General features: G+C 32.8%; 3 protein-coding genes and 1 long non-coding RNA gene across 6 annotated transcripts; 2 read left to right on the top strand and 2 right to left on the bottom strand.

Moving 5' to 3' along the window:
- Positions 1 to 4: 4 nt before the first annotated feature.
- On the bottom strand, positions 5 to 4,979 carry t (C45 family peptidase tan). Its single transcript, XM_065305045.1, has 5 exons — positions 4,776 to 4,979; positions 1,468 to 1,665; positions 1,298 to 1,402; positions 753 to 987; positions 5 to 696 (listed from the first exon to the last, which is right to left on the bottom strand). The coding sequence occupies exons 1-5, from the start codon at positions 4,860 to 4,862 to the stop codon at positions 176 to 178; spliced, it is 1,146 nt and encodes a 381-aa protein (XP_065161117.1). The 5' UTR covers positions 4,863 to 4,979; the 3' UTR covers positions 5 to 175.
- Positions 4,980 to 8,123: 3,144 nt separating this feature from the next.
- Positions 8,124 to 12,760, top strand: LOC135793393 (uncharacterized). Its single transcript, XM_065304338.1, has 7 exons — positions 8,124 to 8,335; positions 8,469 to 11,179; positions 11,246 to 11,403; positions 11,465 to 11,687; positions 11,741 to 11,898; positions 11,958 to 12,117; positions 12,174 to 12,760. Exons 2-7 carry the CDS (start codon positions 8,489 to 8,491, stop codon positions 12,303 to 12,305), a joined length of 3,522 nt encoding a protein of 1,173 aa, XP_065160410.1. The 5' UTR covers positions 8,124 to 8,335; positions 8,469 to 8,488; the 3' UTR covers positions 12,306 to 12,760.
- LOC135793394 (DDB1- and CUL4-associated factor 11) lies at positions 12,143 to 16,192 on the bottom strand. Of its 3 annotated transcripts, none has more exons than XM_065304340.1 (10): positions 16,098 to 16,192; positions 14,865 to 15,012; positions 14,605 to 14,797; positions 14,384 to 14,543; positions 13,919 to 14,065; positions 13,335 to 13,859; positions 13,127 to 13,279; positions 12,964 to 13,070; positions 12,787 to 12,912; positions 12,143 to 12,547 (listed from the first exon to the last, which is right to left on the bottom strand). In XM_065304340.1, exons 2-10 carry the CDS (start codon positions 14,996 to 14,998, stop codon positions 12,485 to 12,487), a joined length of 1,608 nt encoding a protein of 535 aa, XP_065160412.1. In that variant the 5' UTR covers positions 14,999 to 15,012; positions 16,098 to 16,192; the 3' UTR covers positions 12,143 to 12,484. The 3 variants fall into 3 exon arrangements, with proteins under 3 accessions (XP_065160412.1, XP_065160411.1, XP_065160413.1); XM_065304339.1 differs by lacking the exon at positions 16,098 to 16,192 and adding an exon at positions 15,472 to 15,691; XM_065304341.1 differs by lacking the exons at positions 12,143 to 12,547; positions 16,098 to 16,192 and adding an exon at positions 15,472 to 15,689 and having other exon boundaries at positions 12,578 to 12,912.
- On the top strand, positions 15,810 to 16,176 carry LOC135793405 (uncharacterized). The gene is made up of 2 exons (XR_010548631.1): positions 15,810 to 15,960; positions 16,030 to 16,176. It is a non-coding gene; the product is annotated as an uncharacterized lncRNA (long non-coding RNA).
- Positions 16,193 to 16,230: the final 38 nt, after the last annotated feature.

The raw sequence follows: 16,230 nt of genomic DNA, 5'->3' as shown, positions 1-16,230 counted from the left end.
TTACTTTTTCCTGTGGATTAATATTCTTTTTTCTTCAAATATTTATTTCTATATACAATATACATTTTACTTTTACACATTTACATAAAACCATTTCTATAGTGCAACAATCAAAACATTTCTAAGAGTATTTAGTCGTGGATGCAAAATTTTACACGCAGATATCAACCAAAGTTTAATTTTTCTCCAGCAAAGGCAAAACCACCAATGGTTTGTTCTTTTTTGGATTATCCGCATACAAACTCCATGTCTTAGCCTTTAAATCAAACAATCCCATTGCAACAGTTTTGACAAACCCATTCGTGAATACTTTATAATTGTTGTGGCTTTCATCACCCAACATATTAACAACATCATCCTGTGAGATTGGCGCTGGGAATTGAGTAAGTACATCCAATCTAGCCTCGCTACTGTCAATAATCAAACCGGACACCTGCGGAACATTAAGCCTCAAATAAGAATTGCAATGAATCAAATGCTCGCCGCAACTAGCAGTGAGCACATTCAATTGCGATTCGTTGTTGTTATCTGCTGGTGCCATTTCCACATTGTGGAAAAGTCGATTACCCTCTTGATTCAAGAATGAGATGTTAATTGAGCAACCATCAGCGGCACCACTGCCTCCGTCACGTAAGATTTTCTGAGCCTGCTCAAAATTTTCAGCCGCAAGAAGAGCTCGTGTTATAAAATGGCGTGCTACAAACAAAAATCCTATAGAACCACTGTAAAATCATGCAGAAATAATGTTTTACGAGTTTTTCCAGGTCGCAAATCGCGTGCACTCAAAGTATTGATGCTGAACACCAAACCATGATGATTGTTATTCATGGTGTAACCAGGCAAATGTCCAGCATAGCAGAGAGAAGTGAATCGCTCTTCTTTGACGCCCCATTTTCCTTGAGGCTGGTCGGAGATAATGTGAGCGGACACAAAGTAGAAGTGGTTCAAAACGGAGGACAATGCGTCTTCCGTGTGACCTAATAACTCCTAAGGATAACGAGAATAATTAAATTGCGATGAAGCACACGTTGCATTACGCAGTTGTTGGCGTGTGGTACTTAATCTAATTATGTCATGTGCTGCAAATGCAAGAATATGTTTGATATCGGCTACACTTGCAAGGTATCTCGGAGAACCTGCCAGTGTGACCTTGGCCTGATAATATAATTTCATTATGTATTAACGATAAAGCAGGCGGTGGCCTAAATCGACAAGTGATACGTGTGCCATTTATCACTCAGAATTTGCATGCATTATGCATGTTAATATAATGATTACGCATGGGAAAGTAACTTACTTCTTCCTCGTTGTTGACGCAGATTGATGAACAGCCAACAGGTTCACATTTCGGGATAACTCCGCTTGCATATGGCGTAATGGCGTCCATATGCAATAAAAATAACTAAAACCATTAAATAAAACATATAAAACCTGTTTTTCTTAAATTTTTTGTATATTTTATATTACTTTATGAAATGGCACTTTTGCACCATCAGCAGTCCCCTCAAGTTCGCGCACATATTGCGGGAAATTCGCCTTGACGTTGGCCAAAGTATTCTCATACGCCTGTCGTCCTTGCGGCGTCTCGTACGCCGGCAAGAACTCTTCGTTCAAATTGTTGGCCTCTTTCAAGAAGCTGTGGATGATATGACCGAACGTGCGCCCCTGAAAAAGGAAAATATTACAATCACACACTTAACATTGTGCCATTAGTCCAATCTAGAAATCCAGTTGAAGAGACTCATTTTCCAATTGAATAGCTGCTCAAAATAGGAAATGTGGATGTCTGTACAAGGTGTGCAAGTTGTTAATTGCACTTGTCATTAGTCGCATTGGAGATCGCGTTCAAGAACTCCTGCTTACTCTCATTTACATTAGCTTCGACGTTGCACTTCTTGTCAATCACACAAATTAATTAAGCTCGTGCACTTGATTGTGAGTGCACGTCGCGTCGGTGTAATTTGTATAAATCAGCGTAAATGCGTGCTCGTAAACATTTCTACTTGTACACACAGAGACTGATTATTTATTCATATGAAAAGAAATATAATCGTAAAAATTTATTTAATCCACTACTGTATTGGTATAATGACTTAATCGTACAGCGGTGAAAATTTGTAGAAAGAATTTATTACACTACGCGAATAAATTTACATTAATTAATTGTTTTCATTGGAAAACATTTTATTGATTTATATATGTGTATCAGCCATGTAATAATCAATTTTCAAAAATCATTAGTTCACACTTGGTCGTTGAAAAGATTTTATGGTATTTTTATCACATCGCCGGCAATAATAATTCAACATTTATAAACTTTATACACATGTTTCAAGTTTTATGACTAATTTCAATGCTAATAAGTAAAAATAATCAGGATCTTTAAGATTACACGATAAATAACAAAATAATGTTATGTTAGGTTGCCATCTTTTCAGTCCTTATCATTATGATTAAAAAGATTTAAGATAGTAGAATAATTTGCACGACGTGAGATTTTTTATTGCAATTATTGTTATAAATGTAATGTAAATAGAATTTGTTATCATAGACCTACAGCAAATACAATAACAATTTTTTTAAACAACGGATTAGTGTAATGTGTGTCTTTTAATGCTTTATGAGGTAACTTGTTATCATTACAGTGAAGGACAACAAACACATATTAAATTTTCAGTTTATTTGTCAATTACAATGTTTATTTTGAATATTAAACGTTTAAAATGTTTTTCTAAAGCAAAAGAAAGAAAATAGTTTAATTTTGAGGTTATGTCAGTGTCAAAGTCACTTAATCTCTCATATCTTAGAATAATTTTGCACTTGACTGCTTGCATCTCTAATTGTCTAATTAGACGAAGGCGAAAATATGAGGAAGTCGGATAATTTGCAAGACGCATTGTAATTCCTGCAACAAAGTCACTTCAATTGCTCATGCATTCATTCGCACGTGTGCTTGTATTCGTACGCGTCGATTAATATATTAACGTGCTAATTGACACCACACGAGATGTTGGAGTGAACATGCACCACATAAACATTGACGCAAACACGCAACCGATGTCAATATTCATGCATTCTTTAGCCTGGCGGACGAAAAAAACGCGAAATGTCTTCGTTGATCAGTTCACATTACACATTATACACTCACTCGCAGCATTACGCAATTAATTTATGCATCATTCGTAAACGATGCTTTGCTTGCATCTTGCAACAACAGGTGACATGTTAATTAATTATGGTTAATCATTACAATAAGATCTGCTTTACATTTTTTACTTACTACTACTCCATACTAAATCAGTATGCAACTATAGGATAGTAGGTAATTGTAATTGTAATTGTAGTGTAGGTAATTGTTAAACGGAGTGCAAGAACAAAAGAAACTTAAAATGCGCATAATGTTTGACAAAATGTACCTACAATTAATCAGGCACTTGAGGAATGTTTTTATTTCCTATTGATTCTATTCATGTGAATAAATGTTTGTAACTTTGATTGCGTGTATTTTGTGGTCCTTTCTAAATTAAAACAAAGAAACAACAACTTAATTGGAGTTTTTTTGACCAAAAAAGAAAAAAATCTTCTTACGAATAAACTGACAGTCATGATATGTTAATAATTATGTAACAATAGTTAAAGTTAAAAATATTAAAAAATATTAAGAAAAGTATTTGTTTTATATATTATAATTTAATTAATTTTAAATTTAAGCTTTTCTTAAAATTGTCGTTAATTCGACGCAGATGTGAAAAATTTTATAAAAATTTTATAATGTGCATGCGCACGGTACTTAACTTTTCGATAAGATAGATAATATAAAATTTATTTATTTATTTAAGGGAATAACTAATACCTTGACATTGCTTTCGAATAGTTATTTACTTTGTTTGTTTATTTATACTGTTTCCTATATACCTATCTACCTACATATTTTTTTTAATTTGACCACAAGTGTCATGTGTCACGACATGGTAAATGAAACGAATCAACTATTGAATAGTTGTGCACGATATGGCCATCGGATAAGCATGACAAACTAGCCACTGCCATTCGTTATCGTGAGATATTTACCATTAGAAACAAACAATTTTGATGGAAAATTGGAAAATCAATAGCAACAGTGGTAAAAACATTAACACGTGCACAAGTGCAAGTGCAAGGTGATTATCAGACACCTATTTATTGATCGATGGTAAAGTCGGTCGAGTTTAAACTTGTTTTGATAATACTTTTTAACGTTGGAAATAAAAGAAAATCGTTAAACTGTCTTCTTCGTGATTTATGTTTTAAAATTCTTGTGTATTTTGTTGTTTTCCAAATAAAACAATATACGAATAAATTAGTTTTGATTTATTATGACTTTTATTTGCTATTAAATTTATTTATTGTTCCTGGAAGCTAATTATTTTGATTTTAGGATTGATTATTGCTTGTATTCCATAAAAAATAATTGACCCTTTGAATATCATCAAGATAAGTACATTGGAATCTATTTATTGATTAAATGCAATATATAAAGACAATAATTAGTAGATTATTGTTAGTTTATGTTTAATTTTCTTTAAATATTTGCATAAAACCATATTGTAGCGGTGCGTTTATGGTATTTACTAATATTATAATAGAAATTGTTAATTTTAACTCAAAAGCAATTTCTTTTGACATATAATTGACAAAAATTTGTATTTGTTTTAATTTAATAGATAAAATTATTTTTAAATTGAATTTTTAATTAAAATTTTGTGGAGAATAAAAATATTAAAATAATAACTTACCACATCAAATCCTACTTCATAATGCGTACCCCTTGTATAAACAATAGGGATGCAATGGCGACGCGCCAATTCTTCGGTAACCGGCATGTTGTCCTCCCGGCGCTTGAAAATGCAAAAGGATAACTGAGTTAAGCAAGCGCACACAACCCTTGTTTGCCGGAGTCGCTTCGTACAGTAAACTGTGACGGCAATCGCATACCCTCAACGCTTTATATAGAAACGCCACAAATCTCCATGGTTCACGAGCGTGGCGGAAAAAAATCAAACATTTTCCCCACCTTTGGCAGGTACGATATACGCTCGATGTTCTAACACACACACATCATCAACACCGGTAAGCGTTGCTCGGGAAAACGAAGGTACCAGCAGTGCACCCGAGCGATTTTTCCTTCAACATACTCAAGGACAGCATTCATACAATTCTTGCATTAAAATATTTAAAAACAATATTTTTGTATATGAAAAATTGACATAACCTCATTTCTAGGTTATTTTTATGTCAAAATATGTTTGTTTTTCTATAGTTGCCATTGACAACGCAAAAAGTGACCATTTGCACACACAATCACAAAATGTTCTTGATAAATATTCACTAATTGGGCGTAGTAATGAAAATAAAAGTGTAATTGTTGTTTTTTACTGCATTTAACACAAAAAAACGTTTAAACTATTTAAGAAACTATGCATAATGAGATGGAATGTCATAACAAAAAATAATCTAAATCTAAACATTTCGTTGTTTGCTACCAAACTTAAACTAAACCAAATAATAACGATCATTACGCGAATAATTAGAAGCTATAATAGACATAAAATCGCACAGAATCTTTTCCTGAATGCTCTCGATAATTCAATCAGACGCGCGCGCGCAATAATCAAGGTCTCCGGTTAGATTCGTTTCGGTTGCTCTGCCCATTCTTTGTTACTCGACACAATTAAAAATCAAATTTGATCTTTTAATTGATTTTGCCTAGCGACGAATGACCGACGGTAATAAAACAATCAGGAAGTCGACAGCACCGAAAGCAAACAAAAATTGTGCGTTGCACAAATCGAATTCAAATCCTTACCAATTTTTTGTTTGCGGTAAAGTGACGCACAAATTGCGGTGCCTGCTTGGTGCTTCTTCGACGTACGAAAATATATAAACGAAACATGTTTTTTGGCAATGTATTCGCAAGAAAATCGATTATTTTAATTCGCTCGCATCTAGATTACGACATGACGTAAACACTTAACTTGTATGGAGTGAAACACGTTAGAGAAGAAAGTGTGGATCGATAATTGTATCCTGAGTGTTTCACAAAACAAATTTATCACCTGATAGTTCACGGGCACCTTGACTCATCCGTTTTTTTAAGGATTTATTTTTTATTATTTAGTAAACCACAAATTGTTTGTTTATGTATTAAGTCATTTTTTAACTACGGGTAAATCTTAATTAAATTCTCGAAAGTAAAAAATAAAATAAATTTGTTTAAATGCTTGCGTAAATGTTTTTATCTCTTTAGAAGTTTTGGAAACCCCAATTAACACATTTCCCCATTGATATTTTGAAAACTAAATGTAAAAAATGTATTGCAACGTAATATATGTAATTGTAATACTTAAGTGGTAATAATTATCACCTAAAAATAACCAGTTGCAACAAGAACTCGTTGAAGCGTTAAATATAACTAATTAATTTCGTTACATCTGATTTGTCTATAAATCATTCATAAAAACTTTAACTCTAGCGTAATAAACTTTAAATTCATTTGAATTTTTTAATGACTTGGCAAATTCTCAATAATGCATCATTATCTTTTATCGAATTTAATGATGAACCTGTGAATGCATAAAAACTTTAATTTTGTGCGATATGCAACCCATTATACACAATATGCGTTAACTAATGTATTATTTGTAGTATTTTGCGGCAAAACAATTTAAATAAACTAAAAATATTTATAGTTTATAAATTGCCTCCGTTAATTAAAGTAAAGTGTTAATTTTTCAATCTTGTGTAGGTAGAATTGTAATAAATGCAAAACAATAATTTTTTCTATTCCGGAAACGCAGTCACGGAATGCATTTCTTTATGACTCGGATAAACTTGACGTTTTCAGATATAATCTGTATTTGCATGTGTACCAGAAGAATACGCACCGATGTCAGAACGCTCGTGCAAATGAATCAATTGAATTCAATTGCATATTACATATTTATGGTAATTATAAAAATAATGCGTTGCGTTAAGCTGCGTGGCGTGGCGTTGAATATCATTGAGCGAAATGTAAAAAGTGGTAATGAGATAATACAAGCCTAGGTAATGCCATCGTAAACAATGTCATATAAGTCGATGTCATTGTAGAATGTGTTGAACACGGGCTTATTCCTGCTAATTAATCGCATCAACAGATAAGAAATGGGTTATATTGGCGTCTTCACAATTCGCAGCATTCCGGCAGTCAGCAGATAGAAAGTGTGATGAAAATGAAAGATTAAAATATTTACTGAGTGTTATGTAGGTGTAAGCAGTAACATAATTTTATTATCTGTTATTATATCTTTAGTAAACAAATATATTCAACAAAAAATCTATAGCTGTAGATTTATTTACATTTTAAAGAAAAATAAAACGCTATTTTTGACATTTATAACCATGATTTTATGAGACATTTGCTCTTCTATGTTACTTCGTTAGTATGTTCTTATTAAAAGATTCGATGTCTAATTTGTACTCTTTTAAAATATTGAAATCTAAAAATAAGTAAGTCCGGTTTTAAAAACGAAATCGTTTATATATTTACTCATCGGGTGCGTATGCGCACTGAACATGTGTTTTTAAAATAAACATTTATGCCACAATTCCAAATCTACGCAGTGATTATCAATTTTTCTTATCTTATATCTCTCATTGTTCTCTACAATATTATACTAACCCATAAATCGAATTATAATCTGCATTTTTCAAAAAATTATATTTATATCCCTAATGCAATTAATTTCTACGTTTAATTATTGTGCTGATATTGCATTTCGTGCGAATAAGTATGTATAATTATTCCTTCAAACACGTTCCTTACTTCGTCTAACTTCAATATTTACTTTTGTCTACACCGTTAAAAAACTAATATTTAATGCATAAAGCAAATTGTTTTAAGTATAAAATCGAATTTTCAGAACTTGAAGTCTCATTGTGTCTACCATTATCATTGAATTTTTGCACCGTAGTTCATTATATTACAATATACAAGTGTAGGTATACTAAAAAGCTTATCGTGCCACACCCATATTTGCCGTAATGTGATGCAATCCTCAAATCGAAATCAGTTTATTATTAAACAAGTAATCTGAAATGCTAAGATGCACTGGTCCAATAATATTATGATGAAATAATATGAAAACCGTGCTTTTGTTTACATTTATTTGTATCGTGGAGTCGACCTTATCAAACATGACTCAACGCCTCATCCGCTCATGCGAAATTTGCAAGCTTCCAGTCAACTTTCCGTCTTAGTACAGTGAAGTTCTTAGCAACAGAAAGTTCTATAAAATCATCCAAATCATCTCGTAAGGTATGGGCACACAGTTTTTCAATTCGTATTCGTTTTATATACATAATAATCTTCTAAGAAACACTAAATACTATTATCAATAAACTTTAACTTTAAACGGTTAAAATAAATGTTAACATTTAATGAATTCTAGACACTTCATTAGTTCGCACTATGGATAATAACAATAAACTGGCTGTCGCCATCAGAAGACGATTCATTCCATATAAATTGACAGATGATCAAATTGCTGAAATTTGCAAAGTAATTAATGCATTTCATAAACACAACAAAAATGCATTCCAAGAAATGGTTAATCAAATGGATGATGACTTACTCTCTCTTAGTGGCAAATATTTACGTGATAATAATAGTCCGATAGAAAGTGACATGGAAAATATCTTTCATCATACTTTATTACGCATGCGGTTTTACACTACGTGCACTTCTGTTGAAAATGCAATAACTAGCAAGGATAAAATAAAAGAGAAAGAAGAACAAAAAAAGATGGAAGAAGAAAAGATATTGGAATATCTTCAGAAACATTTGACTTCAATTTCAACCTGGGAAGGTTCCACAACTTCAATGCTACTATATCACGTAAAACAAGCTACATTTTTTGCATACCAAGTGAAATTCTTCTCTAATTATAAAAAGCTACCATGGAATAAGCTCGTCTTTTACATGCAACAATATTATAAATATTTCACTTCACCAGATAAAATTCATTTACTACAAATTGGATATATTTCAATCAAAAATTTAAAAACCTGCGTTGACTTATTTAAAAATTCTATTGAGAATTTGAAAAACAAAATTCCAATTTCGAAAAAAAAACCATCGTCAAAAAAACCCAACGGACTTCAAAGTAATTTAGATACAAAAGCGGATGCTGAAAACCCAATTAATGATTTATATAACAACATCAGAGATATTTATGTGCTGGAAAAAATGGAGATGATTTTGGAAGGCATTACATTAAAATCTATACATAGTAATTTACGCCAATTGCAAGTACTTGGCGAAAACATCAAAAGCACTGAATTGTCGCCAAATATTTCTCAAACTCTGCTAGGCTATCTCGACGAGTATTTTACGAAGGATTGTATTCAAGGATTAAAGAAGCTAAGAAATACAATATCTCATTTATCCCGTCTTCCACAGTTGAGTGATGAAGTTACTATGGAAATTAAATTACTTCTGTGTGAAATCTCTTTTGTTTTCCATTCTATAATACCGAATTACCGATCAATACTCGCGAATAAAATTAAGAATGTGAATACAATTGATGTTGAATTGCCATGTTGTTATACTTTACTAAATACAGCTAATTTATCATCAGCTTTAGCAAAAGATTTGAATTTCACTTCATATCCATTCAAGGCAAAACCACCTATAGAAAGAATCGACAGAATTCAAGTTGAGTTAGACAAGACTGACACAATTGAATACAGTTATTGTTTGGAAATGTTGGAACATATTTTAAAATGCACTCCAGTTGATCAGAGAGAACTTGAAATAGTACTGTTGATAATGTTGAAGAATTTAGATGAAGAACAACACATATTGAACCAAAATAACGAATGGTTCCTTGATAAATATCCAATTTTGACTGGAAAACAACTCAGAAATCACCTCGCGCATGGTGATCCTATTGTGGAATTGCTAGGCATAGATACAAAGATGGCTGTTAATGATACTGCAAGACTACTCACTGAAAATAATGAACAGAAAGACCAGAGAATTCAAAAAATAACGGAAAGTCTACCAATTAATGATTTACATATCCTGGATACACCAGAGTTAAACAGATTAAGCAAAATGGCGAATTTATTTGAGAGTATTCTCAATGGTACTTTAGAAAAAGTACAAACTGTATTAGACACTATTGATGAAGAGTGGATCGAGTGGCGGAATCCATCCAACTTTAACATGTTGCAGCTTGCTGCACAAAACCGAAATGATGATTTGGAACTGTTTGAGTTCATTTATAATAACACTCATGATCTATTTCTTGTACTTGATGATAGACAATATACAATTGCTCAACTTGGTGAATCAGTGGGAAATGTCAGGATAGTGAAACGCATTTATGAGATTGTCATTTGTTACTTCCTTGCGGAAGCCTGTAATTTACCAATTAATATGGCTGCAACTTTCAGCGATTACAATATCTCCAATGTAAAGGATATTGTCCAATTTCTGGCAAGTAGGAAGAAACGCTACATAATGGAAATGGAATGGAATTTCTGGACGTGTTTGAGTATATATGGAATATGTTGTGATGACGATTCATATCTTCAGAAAATAACACAATTGTTATATTATAAAACATTTAAGGATATTGATGAAACTTCACCTACATGCCATACTGCATGCATTTTTGGAGCTACGAATGTGGTGCAATATCTAATCAATACTGGTTATAATCTAAACCTTGCTACGAATAAAAATGAAACTGCATTAGCAATGGCAATCGAGTACAAAAGAAACGATATTAAATTATTGTTACTTAAAAACGGAGCAGCGGTTTATGATGAACATCTTAACAATGAGGATAAAACATTAATTGCATCTCTGAACAGTGAAAGACATCAGGAATTGTGGGAATGTATTAAACTTGGGGACGTCAATTGCTTTCAGAAGTTTTTAATCAATGGTCGCGAATTATTAGGCCCTACCCGAATGGCTGATGGATGGAATTGTATGCATTTTGCTGTTTTAAGTGATAATCCTGATATGATAAAGGAAATATATCTACAATTCCCTCATTTACTCAACACATCCGATAAAAATAGAAAGACACCATTGGACTTAGCGATCGAGCGAAATTGTTATCCAGTTTTAGATATAATTTTGCAACTGGTATGTCTCCAAATGCTTCAAATTTAAATATAAGTAAAACGGTCCTCATGTAATAATGATTTACAGATTATAACTGATTGTTTTATACGACCTGTATCTTTCCAAATACTTGTCCAAAGCATCGACCAATTAGGCAATGACTACAACATTTCAGAATCTGTATTAAGCAGAACATTATTTGCAATAGAAACGCACGATTGTTTTTATATTCAATATTGGGCAACGTAAGAACAAACATTTTTTTATTGTATTGCACAATTTGTATTAATTATGCATTGATTTTAGAATATTACTCAGAAAATTTTGGAAAAAGAACAACACACCCCAGAACAAATCAAATCTTTATACGTCTTTCTTTCGGTCTACGTTGTCGCCGTTTGATGATGAAATTACTATGCCGATAACATATGAACGCATACATTTATTCATTGACGTCTTCATGTGCAATGATTCCTTGCAGGTGCATTACGAAGATATGCAAAGCAAGTTTCAGCAATTATTGCATATGGTAAGTGTAAATTATATGATTGTTTTACGAAATTTAATTTTGATTATTTATAGATAGACATGTGCCCTCCACTAGGTCCTATTTTTAATGAGATTATAGTGCGATTGGGAAATGCTGATTTTACAATTTTTTACGTTCCAATATTGGCAAGAATTGCTCATTATGCTTTCGAGACCCTTTCCGAGAATCTACCGATTCAACGTTTTGCAATGTAAAACTTGGTATATTAAATAATATAAAGTAACTGAAACATTTAATGTTTTTTTTTAGTAAACTGGTAGATGTAGCAGGTAAAAATGGATTTCGGCCGCCACTAACTGCTGATGAGCTTCGTGCTCCGTTACATAAAACTTTGTCGTTGTCCCAACAGGATGATGCCATTAAATTATGTGCCAAAATATATGTGGAGTACTTTCTCAGTGGTGAACTAGTAAGTTTAGTTAAAATGCAAACAATTTCAAACATTAATTTATAATATTGTGTCAGACTTCAGAAAAGATTGGAAACCAAATACAAAACGACATCAATTGTTGGGGCCTTGAGGAGGATGTGATGAGAAAGTTCCTGACTGGAATTGAAGCATGTGGTACAATTAAAATAGTAACTGTAAATCATTAACAATGTAAGCAATGCATCCACCAATATCGGCTGCCAGTGTTTGGATCCCGTCCCAACCACCAGTATTTACAGGCGCGTAGCAGTGCATCTTCCCCCACTGCTATATTCGGGTAGTGCGTAACTATAAGGGGGCAACCAGCGGTAGTTCTCTGGATTTCTCACTCTTCCTTTTCGTAACTTCAATTTGGATCGCGCATAGGATACGTACACCTTTCCATTTCTACAGCACGGCGTATTTCCCACTGTGGTAAAACAAAACTTGTTAGTAAATATTTGAATCGAAAAATTTTGTATTTTCAAAAAACTTATTTTTCAACATCTATCAAAGTAAATTGCATATTGCGCCTTAATTATTAGTATTAAGAAACTCTATCACAATCTATGTGTCTGGCACAATTGACTTGTACAAACTGTAATTTCATATCTTAATTAGTAAAATGGATTTCGAAACTTAATGCAACTCTTCAATCAACTACAATACCACGATCGGTCGTGTCGAATTATTATTGCGTGACGCAATGCGTGAGCTTCGTCTTAACACCGGACACAACTCGATTGGTTTTTCATCTTTAGAAGCATAGTACCAGCGGCCAACAGTACCATCCCACTGAAAAATAACGCATTAACATTTTTCAACAAAATGTTTGTTCATACTTACTGATGATGTGAAAATTTCATTATAGTGCGGATGCCATGATACATCTCGCACACAATAACTATGTTTACGTTCCTCTCTCGCTATTTTTCCAGTTAAAGCATCATAAACTGCAGAAACATAATTAAATAATGAATATCCAAAGTTTAACTAAGCATTAACTTACTAATTAATCTTCCAGATCCACACCCAGTATAAATATACCGCTGGCCTGTATTTCTCAGCGGTGAAAACCGTGCTCGAATCAACGTTCTCGTGGTAACGTGTCCTTTATATGTCATCACAGAAGTATCACCAGTTATTGTAGGAAGTGATGATACTATGAATACAAAAAAAATTAAAACACACCATATCATAATAATATTAATACGCACATCGTTTTGGAACAGTTTGCCAGCGATAATCCCAGGTCTGTTCATGAATAGATCGCCGTGTTTCCGCCATTGCTTCTTCTGTACTAAACATCCTTACATCCCACAACTTGATACTCTGATCCTTACTATTTGATATCAAATATCTACCATCACCTTTAGCGTCTATATAGGTAATACCATCCTGATGACCGGCAAAAACTCCGACAGGTTTCGATGTGACTTCCTCACCGAATGTACGACGGTCCCATACTTTTATCAATCCGTCATCACTGCCGCTGTAAATGATGTGCGATGAGTGGTCAGCGAATTTCACTGTGTTTACATCAAAATCGTGCGCTGAGATCTTTAACGTGCGTCTGTTTCGTTCCAAATTGTAGATGAACATAACGCCATCATTAGCTCCACCTAAAATTTCCTGTCCATCTGAAGAATATGCCAATGAAAACACGCAAAATCGTCGAGCTGTGTTAACTAATTTGAGTGGCTCCTGCTTTTTTGGATTGCCCCCAACAGAACATAAATGAACTACAACAAATTGTTTATAATACATATTTTAATTAATAGTTGATTTAAATATTTATTACTTGACGTCGACCATGTGGAATAGATGAAGTTTTCGTTATTCGGACTGAATGCAACATCAATAACGCTCCAGCCAACATCACGGGCATTTAAACGTTGAATTAATTCGTAATCGCCATTGTTAGTTTTGTATACCCTGATAACATGCTCTGAAACAAGAAATAGTTGTAAATGTAGGTATTACAGGTAATAGTAAAAACAAAACACAAAAACAGAACAAATGTGACCTCAAAACAAGTTTTTCATCCTCATAATCTTGAAATTAATTAGAGCAAGGACAATGCAGTGATGCAGAGAACGATATCTTTCTTTATTTTAAAATTGTCGTAATTGGCATCTAATTAAAACAATTTATATTTATTTTTTGCCTAATTAACTATTCAAATGAACATAAACATTGAGTAATGACAATAAAATATATTTTACTGGCAGTTTTGGGTAAAAACGTATATATTAAATATGCCTACCTTGTGAAGCTGTAATAAAATATTCACCATCCTCAGAAAACGTACCACAGAATACTTTTCCATCATAATGATCAAAAATCCCCATTTTGTTTGGTATATAATTGTTGGCAATCCTGCATCTCTTGTAATTTGAAAACGTCTCATTCCTAAACTTTCCACACTAGCAACAATCCACAATTCAACTACATACCATAAACAAAAACAAAAAACAATCCACTCACCTCTCTTTCTTTTAATAATGTAGCAACATTCACTCCAGACTTATCAATGCAAGTACCCAAGCCAGCATCCATTTTTGTCATATAGTAAAACTCACTAGCATCTAATTTTGCAGTGTTTGGTTTAAATTTTTTTATTCTGGGCCTCCTTTGGCTCATAACAAATCCCTCTCCAGGTGGGTTGGGAGTCAATGAGCTTTATGATATCATAAAATAATGCACAATTGTTATCAAAATTAGTTTGATTTGCAGAAGTAACTCACCTTCCGTATCTTCTAATTAACCTCTGAAAGATTAGTGCATAATTAGTTTCTGAATCTGACCCATCCTCTGAATCTGATGTAGACAATAGAATTTCGCGCACATCCATGGCCGGACTTGAGTTAAAAGCTCCCATTAAAATTTTAAAGCCTGTTGAACATAAAAACAAAATATTAAACAACTGTTTATACAATGTAAGAAACAACCACACAAATACAACTAACTAATTGTAGTTTTATAGGTATTGAATGTCTCTATAAATAAATAAATACTAAAACTTTCCTACTGCAACAGTATTTAATAATATATTCTTAATTAGCAGTATTTTTCTAGCCAACTAAATTATAAACGTAGAACGATGCACAAACACTTGGGTTGTACACGTCGAAGGGTCAAGGTGGCAAACAACGCAAATGGAATGAAACGATTGTATCGTTCGTTCATTTTTTTTTAATTCCCTAATTTCAATATCTCATGAGAATACTACAATTGCCACTAATTATGTCCTGAACGCGATGCATGACACAACAAGTACGATGACCATTTTAAAGAAGGAACTTAAGCAACTGGTACATGATGAAATACACATGTATATAGAGATAATTATACCTGATCTATAATTAGCACCGAACGTGATCCTGTTACGTTCCGTTCTTCGTGCAATGCATTGAATTCACTGCATTGCACATAATCTCTTGTTTGTTGATTTCACTTACATTTATCGCGATGCAAAAAAAAGCTATCTGCTTTACGTCGGAATATACGTCGTTCTAATGTCTCTCTCTGTGATTTTACGCGTCGCCTTGAGCACTGTTTGTGCAGTATTTATGTTCCTTATGTTCTCGGCGTTTTTATTATGCCACTCAGCTGTTTGACAGCGTTATTATTCGAAATTCTTTCGTTTATGAATGGTAAAGAATAAAAATGCGTGAATTAAGTGCAAAAAAGTTACACTCACACTGATGATGTATTAATACTAGAGACAGAGATCACAAATGTGCTTTGATTCACTTGTTTTTCTAAATAAATGCTGAGAATTCATGTTTTGCATGTAATTTAATATTACATATCAATAAATCACAAGGATTCATTTAATAAGTAAGTCTAAAGTTCGTCGCCCGTATCAAATTGCCATATTTTTGATCTTGCTAAATCTTATATTTCAAGGTGATTCGTATTAAAGTTATTATACTTATTATAATTACCAATTATTGAAAAACTTAAAATGTAATTACCTAGAACAGATGTTTCTTTAGTACTTCTTGAATTGTTAAAAAAATACTAAATTCTATAAATAAAGTTAATGTAACCTAACTACGTACATTTTGCACTATCCTACTGAAAAACTCATCCTTTTAAAACATGTTT

The sequence above is a fragment of the Atheta coriaria genome, unplaced genomic scaffold, assembly GCF_025399875.1.
Source record: "Atheta coriaria isolate IRGN ID8LTWV9N9 unplaced genomic scaffold, Caltech_Dcor_3.1 hic_scaffold_6_pilon, whole genome shotgun sequence".
Classification (NCBI taxonomy): domain Eukaryota; kingdom Metazoa; phylum Arthropoda; class Insecta; order Coleoptera; family Staphylinidae; genus Dalotia; species Dalotia coriaria.
This window is presented reverse-complemented; position numbering and strand designations above follow the sequence as displayed.

Bases quoted from the DNA above. Each gene is read 5' to 3' on its own strand.
- t (XM_065305045.1), bottom strand. From the start codon at position 4,862: ATGCCGGTTACCGAAGAATTGGCGCGTCGCCATTGCATCCCTATTGTT. The intron at 1,666-4,775 runs GTAAGTTATTAT...TTCCTTTTTCAG, and splicing joins ATGAAGTAGGATTTGATGTG to GGGCGCACGTTCGGTCATAT. The intron at 697-752 runs GTAAAACATTAT...TTTTGTTTGTAG, and splicing joins TTTGCGACCTGGAAAAACTC to CACGCCATTTTATAACACGA.
- LOC135793393 (XM_065304338.1), top strand. From the start codon at position 8,489: ATGGATAATAACAATAAACTGGCTGTCGCCATCAGAAGACGATTCATT. The intron at 11,180-11,245 runs GTATGTCTCCAA...AATGATTTACAG, and splicing joins TAGATATAATTTTGCAACTG to ATTATAACTGATTGTTTTAT. The intron at 12,118-12,173 runs GTAAGTTTAGTT...ATATTGTGTCAG, and splicing joins ACTTTCTCAGTGGTGAACTA to ACTTCAGAAAAGATTGGAAA.
- LOC135793394 (XM_065304340.1), bottom strand. From the start codon at position 14,998: ATGGGAGCTTTTAACTCAAGTCCGGCCATGGATGTGCGCGAAATTCTA. The intron at 13,860-13,918 runs GTAATAAATATT...AATTTGTTGTAG, and splicing joins TTCCACATGGTCGACGTCAA to TTCATTTATGTTCTGTTGGG. The intron at 12,913-12,963 runs GTAAGTATGAAC...GTTATTTTTCAG, and splicing joins ATGAAATTTTCACATCATCA to TGGGATGGTACTGTTGGCCG.